This window comes from Balearica regulorum, chromosome 1 (assembly GCF_011004875.1).
Source record: "Balearica regulorum gibbericeps isolate bBalReg1 chromosome 1, bBalReg1.pri, whole genome shotgun sequence".
Lineage (NCBI taxonomy): Eukaryota > Metazoa > Chordata > Aves > Gruiformes > Gruidae > Balearica > Balearica regulorum.
In genome coordinates, this window is record NC_046184.1 from 122,503,319 (window position 1) to 122,520,580 (window position 17,262).

The window sequence follows — 17,262 nt, forward strand, 5'->3', positions numbered from 1 at the left end:
TTTAATAAAGAAAGATACACCTTTCCTCATTATATACAAAGGTGTACACGTTTATTGAAGATATTTAATTCAATAAATAAAAGGCTTCCAAGGAAAAAAGTTCTTCAGCATTAGTCACGCTACTATCTTGTGATATTTATTAATTACATCCAATTTATTAAATACATTAACTTCTCTACAACTTTGTCCAGGACTAACTTCAGACTAGACATATTTATAGTTCTGAAGATCATCCTGCTTCAGCATTTTACAGTTCTGGAACTTCAGGACTTAAAAACTGGATAAAACATACATTAGTGACATCAAAACATTTCTGAACTCCTTTACTTTTCAGTTCCCAAGCATTTAACTATAATTGCAATTAGAATGTATGATCATTAAAGTAATAGAATTTATAGGATAAAATAAAATTTATTTTTACTTTACGTTTATAATGCAACACATTCTACTTCTCTCAAGTAACAGTAGTTAATTGATTACAGAACACTTAAGACTTTTGGTGTGGTAGATAATACTTTTACAGTCTTTGGGTCTTTGGTACTGGAGTTCAACAACCGCAGTTAACAAGAATGCGTGTCTGTCAATTAAAAATGCTTTAACTTTCCTTTTCCCATCAATTAAAATTCCTCCAGTATTATTTTCACTGCTACCCCATTTCTTTGAAAATACAGATACATCTTTTTTTTTTCCCACTAACAAAGTTTTTTCACTTCTTGAGACTTCTTTAATGATTGAGATGTGACTTTAAACAGGCATCTAAGAAAATACTAAGTAATTTAATTCAGGTTTTTAATGCCTAAATATTTCTTCCCACACAGTTCTGCTCACGCTTGTTTACAGCTCTGGAGAACTGGTATTTTCAACTATCACTTGTATTTTTTACGCTTGTTCTTAAAGCTACATGCACAGTACAAAGCAGACTCCCAACAGTAAACCTCGCCTCTGATCTGTAGCAATGCCTAGTCCTGTCACTTCTAACTGTTATCAACTCAACAGCAGAGTTAATGCAGTTCAGCCCACGATCCTGCGCTGTTTTTGCTAAGTAAAATACGTCCAATAAGCCATACTGCACTCACATCATACCAAGTTGTTATTAGGCTAATCAGAAACAGCAGTGTAAGTTGTTTGCAGAAGGGTGGTTGAATTTTCTTGAAGTAACATAACATAAAAACAAAACATGGGATCAGACTATTCTTCAGTAAATTCTATAGCCAGCATATTGTCACGTTCCCTTCAGGTTTTCCCATGTCTCCAGAACTGGAAACACCAGTGGTTATATTACACCAGTTGGATGGGATGCACGTACAAGTTGCGGGTTCTTAAGATGTTGGTACAAGTTGTGGGTACTAAGGTCCCTAAGCTACCCATATATTCAACAGAAAGAAACAGATGCCTCAATCACTCCAAGCCTTCTGAATTTAGACAAATGCAAATTCCTCCCTAGTAATATCAAATCTAAACGTTTGTCACCTAAAACATGAAGGCGAGGTAGGTTTCCAGGACCCTTAACTCACACTGTTTTATGTCAAACACAGTGAACAAGCGGACACAGAGACACACTGTTATGAAACGGTCCACAGCTACCCTGAATCACTACGTACTGCTTTTGAACTACTATCAGTTGTAATTCAATTCCCTGTTTCTACATCCCAAGGTAACTGTAAACTAGTATTTTTGTGTATTTAGAAAAAGGGGTGGGGGTGCAAGTAGACATTTTCAGGGTGGGGGTGGTGCTTGTTTCCTTACACAAAGCCAAGCAGAACTGCATTCATATTAAAACTAAAAAGCAACAACAATGAAAAAAAAAGACATCCCATGAAAAAAATTCAATATTCTGACCTGTTCTAATTAGCTAGGTAGAGTAAGATCCAAAAAAGCTTTCTACTATCCATACCTCCCACCACCACTGGAAGGGAGGCAGTTATCAGACACTGGGCCTGACACCCAGCGTGACATGAAGTGGAAACAGGACAAGCTAAAGATCTAACCCTGTGTCTCAGCAATACAGCAGAGTATCTTTGGGAATCCACACCACTACCAAAAAAGCACTCTACTGACCAACAAAGCAACAAAGCCCAAGTGTACATAAAGTTCTATGTTTACTAGGTGCAATGATGGCAAAAATCAGTTAAGTAATTTCAAAGACTGATGAAGCAGAGACCCAGAAAATTCACCCCCAGCTCCCCCCAAACCTCTACAACCGTTCTTCCACTCAGTATTTGAAACAGAACTGGAAACATACTAAGTGGAGACTGTTGCTTTTGAATCAACACTTTCAGCCTAGCATTACCTGTTGAGATTGCGGACATACATGGAAGCACTAAGACAGGCTCTTGTCCTATGCACCTGTGTCTCCGACCCTCCCCGCCCACAGGAAACCTTCAACAGCATGGGTTCAACTGCCATTACAGTCATGTAATAACAAACCAAAAAAAGTGAAGTAGGCAGTGTGGTACTACTGTATAAACTAAAGAAACTTCATATTCATATTTGAAGCAGCAGTGGTTTAGTTTGTTTTTTTCAATTAAAAAAGAGATGAAAAAAAAGAATGAGAAGTTAGAATACAACTGTTTTTGTAAAGACATCATCAGTCTTACTCTGTTATGGGCTTTGAAATACAGAACAAACTGAGAAAACAGTGAGTTATCCAAATGTTTTTCATTCTACTGTATCACCTACATCAAATGACAATCCCCCAATGACATTTATCAGAAGTACTAAAAACCCTTACCTTTTGGATAATCTTCCAATAAGAGGTTGAAGTGACCTAACTGACAAAAGAAATCAGACTCGACCTTTCCTTCAGCTTTCAAAATTAGCGATTCATAGCAGCGAACAGCCTGGGAAAAAGAAATACAAGGTTTTCAAAATTCTATATTAACCAAAGCAAATAATACAATTTCTGTACATGTTCTCAGAAATAACAAAGGTTCTTGTTAGTCTGCAAGGCAAGAAGTCGACAAACTTGGTAACATAGTTAGCATTACTTTTCAAAGAAGAAATGTTATATTTAAGACAGAACTGACTTAGAAGTTCACTGATTATAACGCAAATTGACAGCAGATGAACAATAAAAATTTTCTCTGATTTATCTGTTGACTCCAGAAACATTCTTTCCCAAACACAAACCAAACTTCTAACATAATGATGATTTTTAATTTAAAAAATCAATGACATACAAAAGGATTGATTTTATTCTTTCCAATCTGCAAGAAAGAAACCTGATTTTATTCTCATTGTTTCTTTTCTGAAGAATTCACATTTAATTCTAGTTTTTGCTAAAGTGACAAATACGCTACCTCAACATACTTGCTTATACCATTTATATATCTTAGCATATATTTCCCCAGATCTGATTCTTTACATGCACCTCTATCATGTCATAAAATGCAGTTTACTACTTTCTACTTACTACACAGTCACTGTAGACTAAGTAAAGCTACTCTAGACTAAGTAAAGCTAAAGTTAGAAACAGGAATCGAACTAGAAAAGAATTCTGAGAACAGTTGCCCTAGAAGTTTTTTAAGTGGCACACAGAATCAAACTGTGTTCTGCACTGCAAACACTCTTTTTTAATAAACTGAACTGATACCTTCCATTCACCACAATGGTCATGATTTTTAACCTGTTATACTTGTCTCATGACCCTGTTTACACTTTGGAAATGAATGAATAGATTAAATCCGTTTCCCAACTTTTTGAACTTTCAGTTTCTTGATTTTGAACATAATAGCCATTAAAATTAAGTACGTGAATAAACTTAAATGGAAGGAAGGTCCTTTGCACCAGCAGAAGACTTCACAGTTCTCAAAAGCTCAACAGACTTCTAAGAAATTCTAATTCCAGCTGGTTAATCCATGACTTTCACCAACCCATGGTTTGACTATGTTTCAAATTTGGTTGCAATTATGAACTGCTTGATTTTAATATACTGCAGTAATCAAAAACCTTAATACTTAATCTGAAATGATGAGCTTCCTTAATTCATTTTATTAAAACTAGAAGTTCAAAAGGGGAAAAAAGATCAATCCAACCTGTAATACTTAAGTCTTAATACTAATTAGCGGTCTTGCCTGTATTTATGATTTACTTCATGTACACTTGTATTAATCATTGAAATGAGAAATGCCAACAATAAAATGATGTTAAAAAAAAGTTAAAAAACACCTGTGGAGAATCCAAATTACTGATCTAATCTGTACTTTAATTTTACATTTTTACCATGTTATGCTAGTTTTAAAATTGGTTTTTAAATGGTAAGCCATAGGACGATAGGTGTTATGATTTATCCCCAGCCAATAACTAAGCACCACATACCACTCGCTCACTTCTTCCCCACCCTCAAGTGGGATGAGGAGGAAAATGGAAAAAAAACCCCACAAAAAAAAGTAGGCTGAGATAAAGACACTTTAATAGGGTAACAAAGGAAAATAATAATAATTATTATTATTATTATTTATATATACACGTGTGTGTGTATAAATATACATATAAACAAGTCATACACGAATGAAATTGCTCACCACCTAGGTAGGAGGGGAAAAAAATCCACCAACTCTGATGCACAGTCTGTTTCTGAGGAGTGATCCCACCTCCCAGGTAGCTTCCCCAGTTATATGTTGAGCATGACATCATATGCTATGGAATATCCCTTTGGTCAGTTGGGGTCAGCTGTCCCGGCTGCATCCCCTCCCAACTCCTTGTGCACCCCCAGCCTACTCACTGGTGGGGTGGGGTGAGAAGCAGAAAAGGCCTTGGCTCTGTGTGAGCACTGCTCAGCAGGAACCAAAACATCCCTGTGCTACCAACACTGTTTTCAGCACAAATCCAAACCACAGCTCCATACCAGCTACTATGAAAAAAACTAACTCTATCCCAGCCAAAACCAGCACAATAGGCCTTACTGTACTTAATGAACACAAAGCCATGTATGTGACCAGATGAGTGGGTCTCAGCATCCCAAACCTGAGATGTATTACATATGCTTTCACCTACTTCCAAGTCCAGAATAGCCTTATTTTATGGCTGTTTTCAGAACAAAGTTCTGATGGATTAAAACAAAGCTATGCTCCTGCAAAACGGCAGTAAAATGGGTAACTTCTATATTAAATCTATTAGGTGTATGTGTGGTATTAAAATGATCTAAGAAAACCATTTAAATTACACATCTCAATGTGCAGCTATTTGGCCTTATTCTGAAAATATTGAGATGTGTATTTACCTCTACATTAAAAAGTTGCTGCAGAATTTTTCATTCATGTTGCAAGTTTTGCCTTAGCAAACTGCACTAGAAGAATTGGCTGGATGGTCACACTCAAAGAGTTGTGGTCAATGGCTCGATGTCTAAGTGGAGACCAGTGATGAGTGGTGTTCCTCAGGGGTCAGTACTGGGACCGGCACTGTTCAACATCTCTGTCAGAAACATGGACAGTGGGATCAAGTGCACCCTCAGCAAGTTTGCTGATGACACCAAGCTGTGTGGTGTGGTCAACATGCTGGAGGGAAGGGATGCCATCCAGCGGGACCTTGACAGGCTGGAGAGGTGGGCCTGCGCGCACCACATGAAATTCAGCAAGGCCACGTGCAAGGTCCTGCACGTGGGTTGGCGCAATCCCAAGCACAGCTACAGGCTGGGCGAGGAAGGGATTGAAAGCAGCCCTGAGGAGAAGGACTTGGGGATGTTGGTGGATGAGAAGTTCAACAATGTGCATTTGCAGCCCAGAAAGCCAACCATATCCTGGGCTGCATCAAAAGAAGCCTGACCAGCAGGTCAAGGGAGGGGACTCTCCCCCTCTACTCTTGCGAGACCCCACTTGGAGTACTGGGTTCAGCTCTGGGGTCCCCACTATGAGAAGCACATGGGCCCGTTGAAGCGAGTCCAGAGGAGGCCACGAAGCTGACTGGAGGGCTGGAGCACCTCTCCTGTGAGGAAAGGCTGAGAGAGTTGGGGTTGTTCAGCCTGCAGAAGAGAAGGCTCCAGGGAGACCTTGTAGCAGCCTTCCAGTACCTGAAGGGGGCCTACAGGAAAGCTGGAGAGGGACTGTTTATCAGGGAGTGTAGTGACAGGACAAGGGGTAATGGGTTTAAACTAAAAGAGGGTAGGTTTAGATTAGGTAGGTATCAGGAAGCAATTCTTTACTGTGAGGGTGGTGAGGCACTGGAACAGGTTGCCCAGAGAGGCTGTGGATGCCCCATCCCTGGAAGTGTTCAAGGCCAGGTTGGATGGGGCTCTGGGCAAGGTGGTCTAGTGGAGGGTGTCCCTGCCCATGGCAGGGGGGTTGGAACTAGATGATCTTTGAGGTCCCTTCCAACCCAAACCATTCTATGATTCTATGACTGGAATTCTGTTGACAATCAAAGCTACTACTCCTTTAATTTTATTCACACCACTGTGAATAACTCTTGGAGTCAGCAAGCTCTCAATCTAAAGAATATGATCCTCGGAATCAGAAGCAAAGCCTAGAAGTCCAAAGTGAGTTTCTTAAAATTACTATGTGTGCATAAAGCAATTCTCAACATTCAGGCTCATCAGCTGAGCCTATTCCCATCTGCAAGTGTTTTAATGCAGAATCTTGGGGTTTGCACCTTGCTTCCTCTCCCTACTTTTTGGTCTCATCTCTTGATTTGTACAAATCATAACACAATTCTTGCTGGTGCCCCTAGTGTTAACTGTCACAGATTCATTTGCAGATAGGCCTTCCATTTTCTCATGATATGCAGTATCTGCTGCAGCTATTGAAGAGAATATTCACAGTATGACATTGTCTTAAATTAGTATTTTTGTATTCTACAATTCAGTCATTGTTCAGAACATATAAAAACTGCTACCACAACAGGTAGCTTACAAAAACTGCTGGAGAGGAAGTTAGGGTAGTTTATTTCCTGAATTAGATGGCTACGGGTATTTAAAAGGAACTTGACTTTATGAACAAATATCAACAGGACTTTTCTATACAGATGTTCAAAGTAATTATAAACCACATGCACTTGAACAGCTAAGCATCCGGGGACCCTTAACATTTCCCCAGCCCCTTTTTAAGAAAATCCTCATTTAAAGATGTATCAAGTACCTGAAGAATTATATATAATAGAGATACAAAAAGGTATGCCCAAGTCTGTCACACAACTCAGATCAATTCTCAACAAAGCAGATTTTCCTTTTGCCTTGGAATACGTTTTGAAGATACCGCTAAGCCATCTTACTAACACCAGCACAAGGCAAGGCGTAGGGCACCAGAGCTGCAAAACAGAACTTCCCCTTTAAGTAACAGTTAACTTACAGTTAAGTCTAGTTAACTCTGTTAACTGTTACCGTAAGAGCAATTCAACTACACCATTAAGTACATCCTCTCAGTTGATCTCTAACCTGTTTGCAACATTACCAGGAAAACATATTTATGCCAACTTAAATTGTGAAGGTTGTTTCATATGAATTTTTAAAATTCTTCTAGCACATTCTAACAAAATGAAACAGAAACTACGAGCAAGATTTACTTCCTCGGCAGGAACACCAAAGTCAACCTCTGAGTCTCTGAAGAATGAGCAGACTGGTCAGTACATGGCTCTTGCTCTTCCTAGTAGCCAGAGCAGATTTATCTAGATAAACTCATTTATCATAGAATGGTTTGGGTTGGAAGGGACCTTAAAGATCATCTAGTTCCAACTGCCCTGCTGTGGGAAGGGACACCCTCCACTAGATCTTGGTTTTGGTGGAGAAATGTTTTTCCCATCAAATCCCTCCATAAACATCTTTAGAAAGGAACGAGTCCTTTTTCTGCATAGGCAAGAATTTGTCTCTTAGTTGAATGAACAGATGCAAAGCATTTTGAAGAGGGAGATCACAACTACACATATCTGTATATGGTTTCCTTGAAGGAATAATCAAAAGATCTAATTTCAGTGGATCTGTAACTGCAAAGGCCATCTATGGTACCACTTGCGCAATCAATTTAAATCATCCTGAGACACTAAGAATTCTAAGGAAGTTCAAAACCCCTCAGGATTTTAAGTATTGGTATTTTTCCACATCGTATGGATTTGTAAGGGCACTCAGTGGAGCCAGCCTTGAGAATTGCTAGTATTGACAAATTAACAAGAAAGAGAAAGACCCTGAAATGAAAAGGAAGATTGCTACACAATGTCTTATACTTTCTTCCCTTTGTTCAAGTCTGCATGAATATAAAAGAGAAACCTGAAGAATTTAGGAACTTGGCAAGATAATCACCTGCAGCTGCTTCGCAGTGTGGCAACTAAAGCAGAGGCAGGAAACAAATACAGTAAAATACAGTAATGGCTGCAGTAAAAGAAGTTGGTTGATATGATACAAAAAATACTACTACTTATGTTTTTTTGCCACCTGCTTAATTAAAAGCAAACTGAAGTAATACACCATTGTCAACACTGCTGACATGAGAGTTACAAGCCCCCTCTTAAGACATCATAGTTCATGACTGGGAGCAATCTGATTTCACAAATTCAACCACCAGTTCTTAGGACACATTTAAACACAATGTAGCAAAGAAAAAGGCTTAGGGTATTTGTCAACTTGGAAAAAGCTAGCAAAGCATTCATAGGTGTTCACAAAAGGAAAAAAATAATTCTATTATGATCTTTAAAATGCATTACTAAATCACCATTTGTTCACTACTTATTATTCCAAAGGGAAAGGAACTGGAATATTTTTTCCCCCTCTGTTGAGAAAAGAACCTTTCCCCCACCTCCACCTCCCCCAAAAAACCCCAAAACAAACAAACACTATCATGGCTATCATTAACATGATTTCTTTTCATGAAAAGACCCTAGAGTTGGGAATATACTATAACAACAACAAAAAAAATTAAAAAATCCAACAGATAAAAGCAGAATTGTAAATATTGTTTGCAGAAGTCACTGATACATATTACAGCTACACTTCATAAAGGAGATATGACAATAGGAAGGACAATTTCTACTTCAACTAATATGAAGAAAAGAAGTTTACCATTATCACCAGTTGCAATTCAGCATGAATTCAAATTACTGTTAAACAATTTTACTAAAAAAAAAATAAAAATCAATAAAGCTTTTTTGAATAGTTTGTAAAGAAGATGATGTAATGATCCCCTCTCTTATTCTTGACAAGTATGATTGACTAAGATGAATGTAGCAGGACTAAATGGCCAAACATGACAACATGTTAATTATGAAGTCTTTAATATATTAATGATATGAAAACAGATGAATGCATTGAGTCAGCGAATTTTTACTTAAAACACAGAAAAAACGCTAACAACTACAGAAAACAAAAAAAACTAGCAATATAAATTGTTAGCATGGCAACAGCTGGGCAGTAATGTACAGTGAAATAAATTATTTGAGTTTTACTGGATGGTAAATTAACTGTTCAAGAAAAAGACAGTGTTTTAATGCAGACAATATAGCGTAAAGTAACAAATTCAAAACCTCAAGATGGTCCCAGAACCTTAAATTTCATAATAAAAAGACATTATTGTATATGTAGATAAGCATTCTATCAGGGGGATGAGGGGACACGGGGACAGACAACACCACACACAGTCCCTGCTTCTTTTTTCTTGTTTCTCTAGAAAGCAATAAATCAGAATGGATGGGCTCTGCAAGCAGGTACTGAGAACTGGAAGCATGAAAAAAAATTTGAGAGAAAGACACCAGCGGACTCTTCACAAATGAAATACATACTATACTAATGCTTAGAAATGAAGTGTTAGTTAGCTCTTAAGGGATGCTTTACCCTTCTGGAAAAGAAAGTAATTATGTAGATAGTGCTGGACACTGAAGTAATGATCACACTATCTACTACCAGTCAGCCTGAAGGGTACCTACAGACCATGAGAGCAGAAGCTTATGTATGTGCTGAGCTCATCCTCCCCATCTCAGGATCAAAAGAGGATGTTCTGAAAGGCTTCTCTTCCATTCCTTTCCCCACGCCACAATTCGCCATCACACACACGTGATTTTCTAGTAACAATGACAACAGTTACCATCCTGAGAACCTCCTGATTCAGTTCTAGCTCCTGCTCTGCAGCAACAGAAGCATGAACAAGGCTCCTTTCAGCTAAGCAAGGAGAAAAAAGACCAGCCTGGATTCTTCAGAAGTTAAACTATTTTTCCCCCATCAATGACTGGCTGGATAAATACCCACCTCCTGGACTGTTGATTACTTAAAAGAACATCTCATTTACTTCTGCAGAGAAAAGCATACAATTCGTATTTGATTGAAGATAACCTGTATTAATTCAACAGATCCTCCACTGAAGGCGCTCGTATTATTTATGGATGGCACAACACTCAACTTCCCTTACCTTCTTACTCTATCAATTCCCATTACAGCTTTCAAAGCATCTTTATATGCTCTTTCTCTCTGTGAAGCTCATACTGTGTTATGAAATTTCTCTCTGAACTTAGCACAAGTTTACTCTCCTTGTATTTCAACTATAGAATATATTACATAAAAGCCTCAATAAGTGTTAAAAGTACAGCAGGATGGACACAAATGTGCTCATGTCCCAAAAGACTCAGGCCGCAAGAAAGAGAGAAACGAACTGGGCTCTGAGAATTTTGTTTCTGCAAAATTTCTATGGTATATTGCAATGTCAGGAAGGTATTCTAATCTGCTAATAATATTTAAGATCATCCTTATCTTTTCAGGGACAATAAATAGTATAGAACAATGGAAACTGATCCTCCTCATGCATTTCTCAAGAAATCTATCATCAGCTTTGGCCAATTTGTTTTCCCATGATTACTGCTTCATGAAACAGGCCACAAGAATAAACAGCGCAAGAAATAAAGAAGAAAAGCAGTTGTGCACATTATGCATAGCTTGATGATAACAATTAAGATTAATTTTCTTTAAGAGCCACTACTGTAGTCTAGGACTTATCTACCATAGGAATCATTTGAAAAAAATATTTGTTACATCTTCCATATAATCTGGAAGTAGAAGAGAGGAGATGAAGCAGCAAAACAGTACAGGTAAGGTCAAGGTTACTAAGTTTACAAGTGAAAATTAACACAAAAACTAATTGAAAGATAAACAGCACAAACAAAAAATGTTCTAGAGTGAAAGAAGCACACTATCACCATAAGAAAAAAACTAAAAATAAAAAAAAATCCACAACACAATTTAGAGAGCTACAGTGGAAAATTAGTATCAGCAAAGCAAATGCTACAATCAGATGGAGAATAGGAGACACAAGTAACTTAAAAGTGATTCTTCCCGAAGCCAATTATCACTGAAAAATGAGGGATACTGCTTCATAAAAAGCACAGAACTGCAAAACAAAACACAAAATAGAATACATGCAAAGCAATGATAAATGGAGAAAAGTGACATTTTAGCAGTTCGGGGGGGTGGGGGGGGTGCTAGGAACTTGCCACCACTGAATAAAGAACACATATTAGAACTCTGAAACACTCTTTACAAGTGTTTTCTGTCAGACAGATGTAAACTCAACAGTGTAGGCTTCTCAAAGAAAAATACAGGAAGCTTAGTTGTTTTCAGCTGACAGTATCCATAACCAATTGCATCTTGGTGAAAAATTTTGACTGGATTTAATGTAGTGAATCACTCTGCATTAATTCTGAGATCACCTTTAGGATGCAAACCACCCCCCTACTTCTTTTAAATACAGTAAGACATACTTACAAATATAGATGTGTAAGTATGTATAGACACACCTACATTACACAGGAAATTAAAACAAATTCTAAACTATAAGTAAAAATAATGGTCTCTATTCTGTCCCTGAAAATGTTTCATAATCTGAAGACTCAGGAAATCATGACAAATTTTGTATGGAATTTCAGCGTTCCAAAGTCTGCCTGGTTGGGTTTTGGCGGGGGGGGGGGAACCAAACCAAAACCACAACAACAACCAACAACAAACAACCAACCCCACACAACCACCACCTTTCCTTTTTTTTTTTTTTTTTTTTTTTAAAGTAGCAATAGATTTTTCATAGGCAATTGAAATGGCTGATTTTTATCTGAAAATACAGGAACTGTTTTTGGTTTTTTTACCAAATAGTTTTATTTCAAATAGAACTGCAACACCTAAATTTAGCAAATGTTCTAGAGCTAATGAAATAGTTCACCACACACTGAAATTTAAGACTACTAAATCTGATTTTATTCTAGCTATTCTTAACTATATTAACATAGAATATCACAACTGCGCTGAAAGCATCTCATGCCTCAGAACATTTAGACAGTTAACTGTGATAAACTTATCTTTTTTGAAAATGTTAAACCAGTTGTATCTAGGAGGCTACAGATATTCATATAGATTTTAGTAAGATATCATACATGAAATAAATAGCTGTTTTCAATTTCATTGGGTAAATAACTTTGGAGATACAATTAAAATCAACACAGAAAGAGAGAGGGGAAAAAAAAAGATCAATTAAAGCCAGAGTCTGTGTTAACAGCTGTCTGGTTTACCCAAGAAAAAACCAAAAAGTTTAAATCTGAATAATTGTTATTTATGCAAAGATCTCCTGATCCAGACACAAGCACGAGTCTTTGGAAATGTAACACTGACTATTAGCTACAAAGCATAAAGATGACACTGAAGCAATGAATAAAGAAGCATGAAAAAAAGTATTAAACAGAGAACAATGTACATACTTATGCATAAGAAAATGTCCACAAAGACTGACACAACAAATATGTATTTGTGAAAATACTTAGTTTCAGACTAGATAGAATGATTTTCTGTGCTGTTGTTGGAATACCAGGTGACATAGAAGAGCAACTATTATAAAAATATTAAAAAAACTACTGCCAATTGCTCTGCTCTGCTAAACCCACAGTTTAAAATTCAGTTCCAAAAGGGCTCAAGCACCAGAGGTGGCCTGGTTTTCATTAATAAATATTGCTGGTAGCTTAGTCCGAAAATATAAGGAAAAGAAGATTTATTTTAGAAGAACAGAGATGAAAATGGGTCAGAAGCTGTTTACAAAGAAATTGTAAAAACTAACGCTAATAAAGTAAGAATTATGGAGTTTTCAGCACCACAGGAGACATAAAATTGGTAAAGGTACATTAAGACACAAAGGATAAAAAACGCCCATCTAAATGGAAGGAACCTGGTTTCAGATACTGAAATACCATTATTTCAGAGAGTCTCAGAATGCTGGTACTTCTAAAGTTAGCATAGCCAGTATACCAGAAAGGGTGCCCCACAAAGATTTTCCATCACATCACTGAAATGTCACATACAGGTACCACTCCACATATGTTCCTTTTTCCACTGTCATTAATATATACTCCCCTTGTGGCTGCTTAATTATGCTTAGACAATGGGGATGCCACTCACGTATAAAAGTGAGCAACACTGGAACATAATCAAATGTGCATGAAAACTAGCTCGCATAGAAAAACGTTTTGGAGAAGAACTTTATGCCCAAAAGACACCTTGAAAAGTACCACAATAATTCCCATCAAGAGCTATAGCTCTTCTCTGCCAGTGTCTGCAAACGCCCAGTCTTATCATTCACCCTTCCCACCTCACGTGGCAGTCTGAACGCAAAAAAAGAAATCCAATGAGGAAATAAGAGGAATACAGTCCTCTGGATACAGTCACACAACTAATGAATGGAAAAGCTGGTGTACCTCATTTCAGGAAAGAAATGATGTCTACTTGCACTATGTAGCAAGTAGGTGTGGGGGTTACATTCATATAGATTTCAGAATTGGTATTTATACACCACAAAGTGCAAGTCCAAATTATTTTAGCCACTAGTGTGCATTTGCATCATAATATGCACTAAACACCAAGTAAAATGACAACACACTCAAACATTGCTCAGGATCCTGCCAGAGTCTTCTGATAAGTAAAACTTCATACTGAATTTTCACAGGCAACACATCCTGAAAAATCCCATAGCTGTGGGGTAAATAGCCATGCAGGTTGTCAACACAGACTGTTTTCATTAACATTCCCCTGGAGCTGGATAGAAAACCTCCTTCTTGGATAATGCTTCTCAAGCCCTGTCAAATTTGACATCCAATATACAGATGAACAATAACAAATACCAAGTAGAAAAACATGCATGTATCAAGCTTAATGCCAATTCTCCATGTATCTCTATGTATTCACAGGGATACTACTGAATAGAAAATAGAGTCTGCTTCAAAGGACACAGCTCCTGGTATGCCCAGCAGGTCAGAAACTAATTCCATTATTTGAGGGTATGGGGGAGAAGAGGAAAATGCTCAAAAATTTCACCAAAAAGCATTAAAACCATCTAAAAAGGACATTTATCCAGGATATGAAAGATCTAGGCTTTGCCTAATTTGAAACACAGATTTAAATTTGAGTTGCCCACACTCATATAAAGTGCCTTAAGTATCAGATTCCAGAGTCAACCTCACTTTTAAGCCAAAGTCACCACGATGATTCACAGCAAGACACAGACTGAAGCTTCCACCTATACCTGGAGATCTCTGTTTTGCCTGTGTATGACCTGTGTACACAAGGTGGATTTTGTGATTTAAAAAACAAAGAATTGGATAAAGAAGAATGAAATCCATGAGAGGAATGGGGCCACACACAGCTGTTTTGGTTGAACACTAACAAACATAGCCTAAATTACGCGTTCTTCTCAATTCCATCATGCTGCTATATTCCTTCTAACAGAAGGATTTGCAAATAGTCTTTTCTACTGTGCCCAGCTGGAAAAGGTACAATATCCCCTTCTTCTGTTGGAACTAACTTTCAGTTACCACATACTCTGACTACTCAACGAACAACACTCCAATACTTGTGAACAAGAAGCAACCAATTCAAACCATACATAAAACAGTGCTCAGTAACAAGGGCTTCTACAACTACACACAACTCCTTAATATGTAACTCTAATTTAAAAAAAAATATATTAATAATGGTTAAAGTTGTGTTAGATTTCAATTTTAACAGTATAAGTTAAAAATTGTGAAATAACTGAAAAACCAATAATAGCATCCTCATCTTCAAACCATGAGTTTATCACAAAATTGCCTCAAAAATGAGTCACTACACTTCAGGAAAAGCAATACATATCTCCAACATACCTATGTCCAGAAGCCAATCCTCTAAACCAGCTAAAATTTTCAGATTTAAAAAAAAAAAAAAAAAAGAAAAAGCTTTACACACAATTCACTACCCTTACACTGTTGATTTCATTTACCAGTCCTAAATTTCACTGAAAACAGCTAATGGACATTTTATTTCTTTTAAAAAAAAAAGTGTATTTGTAGACTCAAAATTAAGAATTGCACAAAATTAAATAATGATAGCAGTAACTGATTATATACATTTCAGACAATTGTTGAGAAGCTTTTATTTTTGATGAGCGTGCTGTATTCCACAGGATTCACTCCACAGAAGATGAGGTGTTTTGCTAAGTTAAAGTATCTGACTATTCAACTGAAGCTGTAATAGCTCAGGCCTTTAGGTGAAGGAGCAATTCCTGTATTGTTTACAGGGGCAGGCATCATCAATTTCAAGTATACATTTATGCAAAACCTTAGAAGGAATTTGATTAGTTTTACAGGCAATATGGTTTCCAAAATGCAACCAACCTGAGACTGCAAAAACGTGCTGACACAGTGACCCAGGGCATAAAGTCACTCAAGTTTATCATTAAAAAGATAGTACCTTAACACTAAAAATTGACTTCTTTTTTTTTGTAAAGGTTTTGGATGAATGGGGCATACCCATGTCTTCCATTTCACTGTCACTAATGTAATCTATGTTTGTTTAAAGGTTAAAGTCACCTTCAAAGCAGCTCTGCTCTCGCCTTCAAAGGACTCAATGGCCTGATCACAACAGATCTTTAAATTGCCAGAATACATCAGTGTGAAAAGGACAGTCAAGAAGAACACTTCTCAATGCAAGAAAACTTTATTTCTACTGAAGACTGGATTTTTTCAAGTACTGGTGCCAAAGAGTGGAACTAGTCATTTTTAGAAAAAGTATGTCATCAACACAAGGTATGTGGAAAGGTGCACACACTTTTACATTCACCTTCATTAATATACATAAAAACTCCACCATACACTGTAGAAAAATCCCTGTCAAAACAGTATGTCACCATGAACAAGCAATTCCCCTAGAGAGGAAACGAGGAAAACAGCAAAACAAAACAAAAACCTATGAACCAAGCATGACAGTCAGACACTGACTAAAGTTCTAAAAAGCACATTGGGTACCACCACAGAAGCAGCAAATAAAAGCTCAGACAGAATAAAGGAGCGAGGAAGGGGGAACACGCAACTTAGAGATGAAACCTTCGCCAGGGGGGAATGGCAGAGAAGTCGACAGATCACAATTTACTCAAGCCCTGAACAACAGCACCATCTTCACAGTGTTATCATTCCATCCCTACTCCATCTGGCAGCACAACAGCCTCCCCATTATTACTCACCCAATACACAGCATCTCCACATAATAATCATTTCAATCATGCCAGTCACTCAGAGAACAAGTGATTAGCCCTTTGCAGAGAATTTTTGGGGAGGATGAAAACATACAAAGGTGAACATTTAAAATGCATCAAACTTAATTAAAAGACATTTTCAAGTAAGCATAAAAAGCAAAGGTTAGCAAGCAAGTCAGTCCTAAATGTCAATCTTTTTAATCCCTTTATTTTAAAGTGTCAACTGTAGTACAAAAGGTTCATTTTTCATAGCTTTCTGCAGTCACAGATTTTACTTATACCCAAAAAAAGGAAAACCCATCATTCTGGACTGCCTGCGGCCTGTCCTGTACAAGCAACAGGAGGCACGTAAGCTTTATACTTAAACTCGGAAACGTGAATAACGCTTGCATGTGCAAGAGATTATTTATGTTGTCTGTAGACCACAGATGGACAATGGGCATCTCATGAAGTACATGTGGCTTACAGGGAAAAACTCCTAACTATCGAGGTCTGTGTTGCTGTTCAGTACATGGAACAGCTGCAACTGCTTTCAACTTCTTGGCCAATTAGCACTGAAGAGCTACGGCAGAGCAAGCTCCCCCAGCCAGCACAGTCAGGGCCAGGCAGCGCTGACTGGGGGGCCAGAGGTACAGGGCTTCCTCTCATCTGTTGTTCCTTCCTCTCCACATGCTGAGCAGGTGGAACAGCTCCTTAAGTGAAGCCTTTGACAGCTGAAGACAGGAAGGCCCAGCCCTGCAGAAAAAGCAGAACCAGGAGGCATGCAAGTAAGCCAAGGAGATGACAAGGAGTCCTAGAATCAGAGCGGAGACACGAAAGCACA

At 37.7% G+C, this 17,262-nt stretch overlaps 1 protein-coding gene across 13 annotated transcripts in view; it reads right to left on the reverse strand.

The window, feature by feature from the left end:
- The window catches only part of KDM6A (lysine demethylase 6A), a 159,908-nt gene that overhangs the window by 120,802 nt on the left and 21,844 nt on the right, over nucleotides 1-17,262 (reverse strand). For all 13 annotated transcript variants that reach the window (XM_075773662.1, XM_075773647.1, XM_075773672.1 and 10 more), the window contains exon 3: nucleotides 2,732-2,840. In XM_075773662.1, the coding sequence (XP_075629777.1) occupies nucleotides 2,732-2,840 (109 nt within the window). The remainder of the gene's footprint in view (nucleotides 1-2,731; nucleotides 2,841-17,262) is intronic.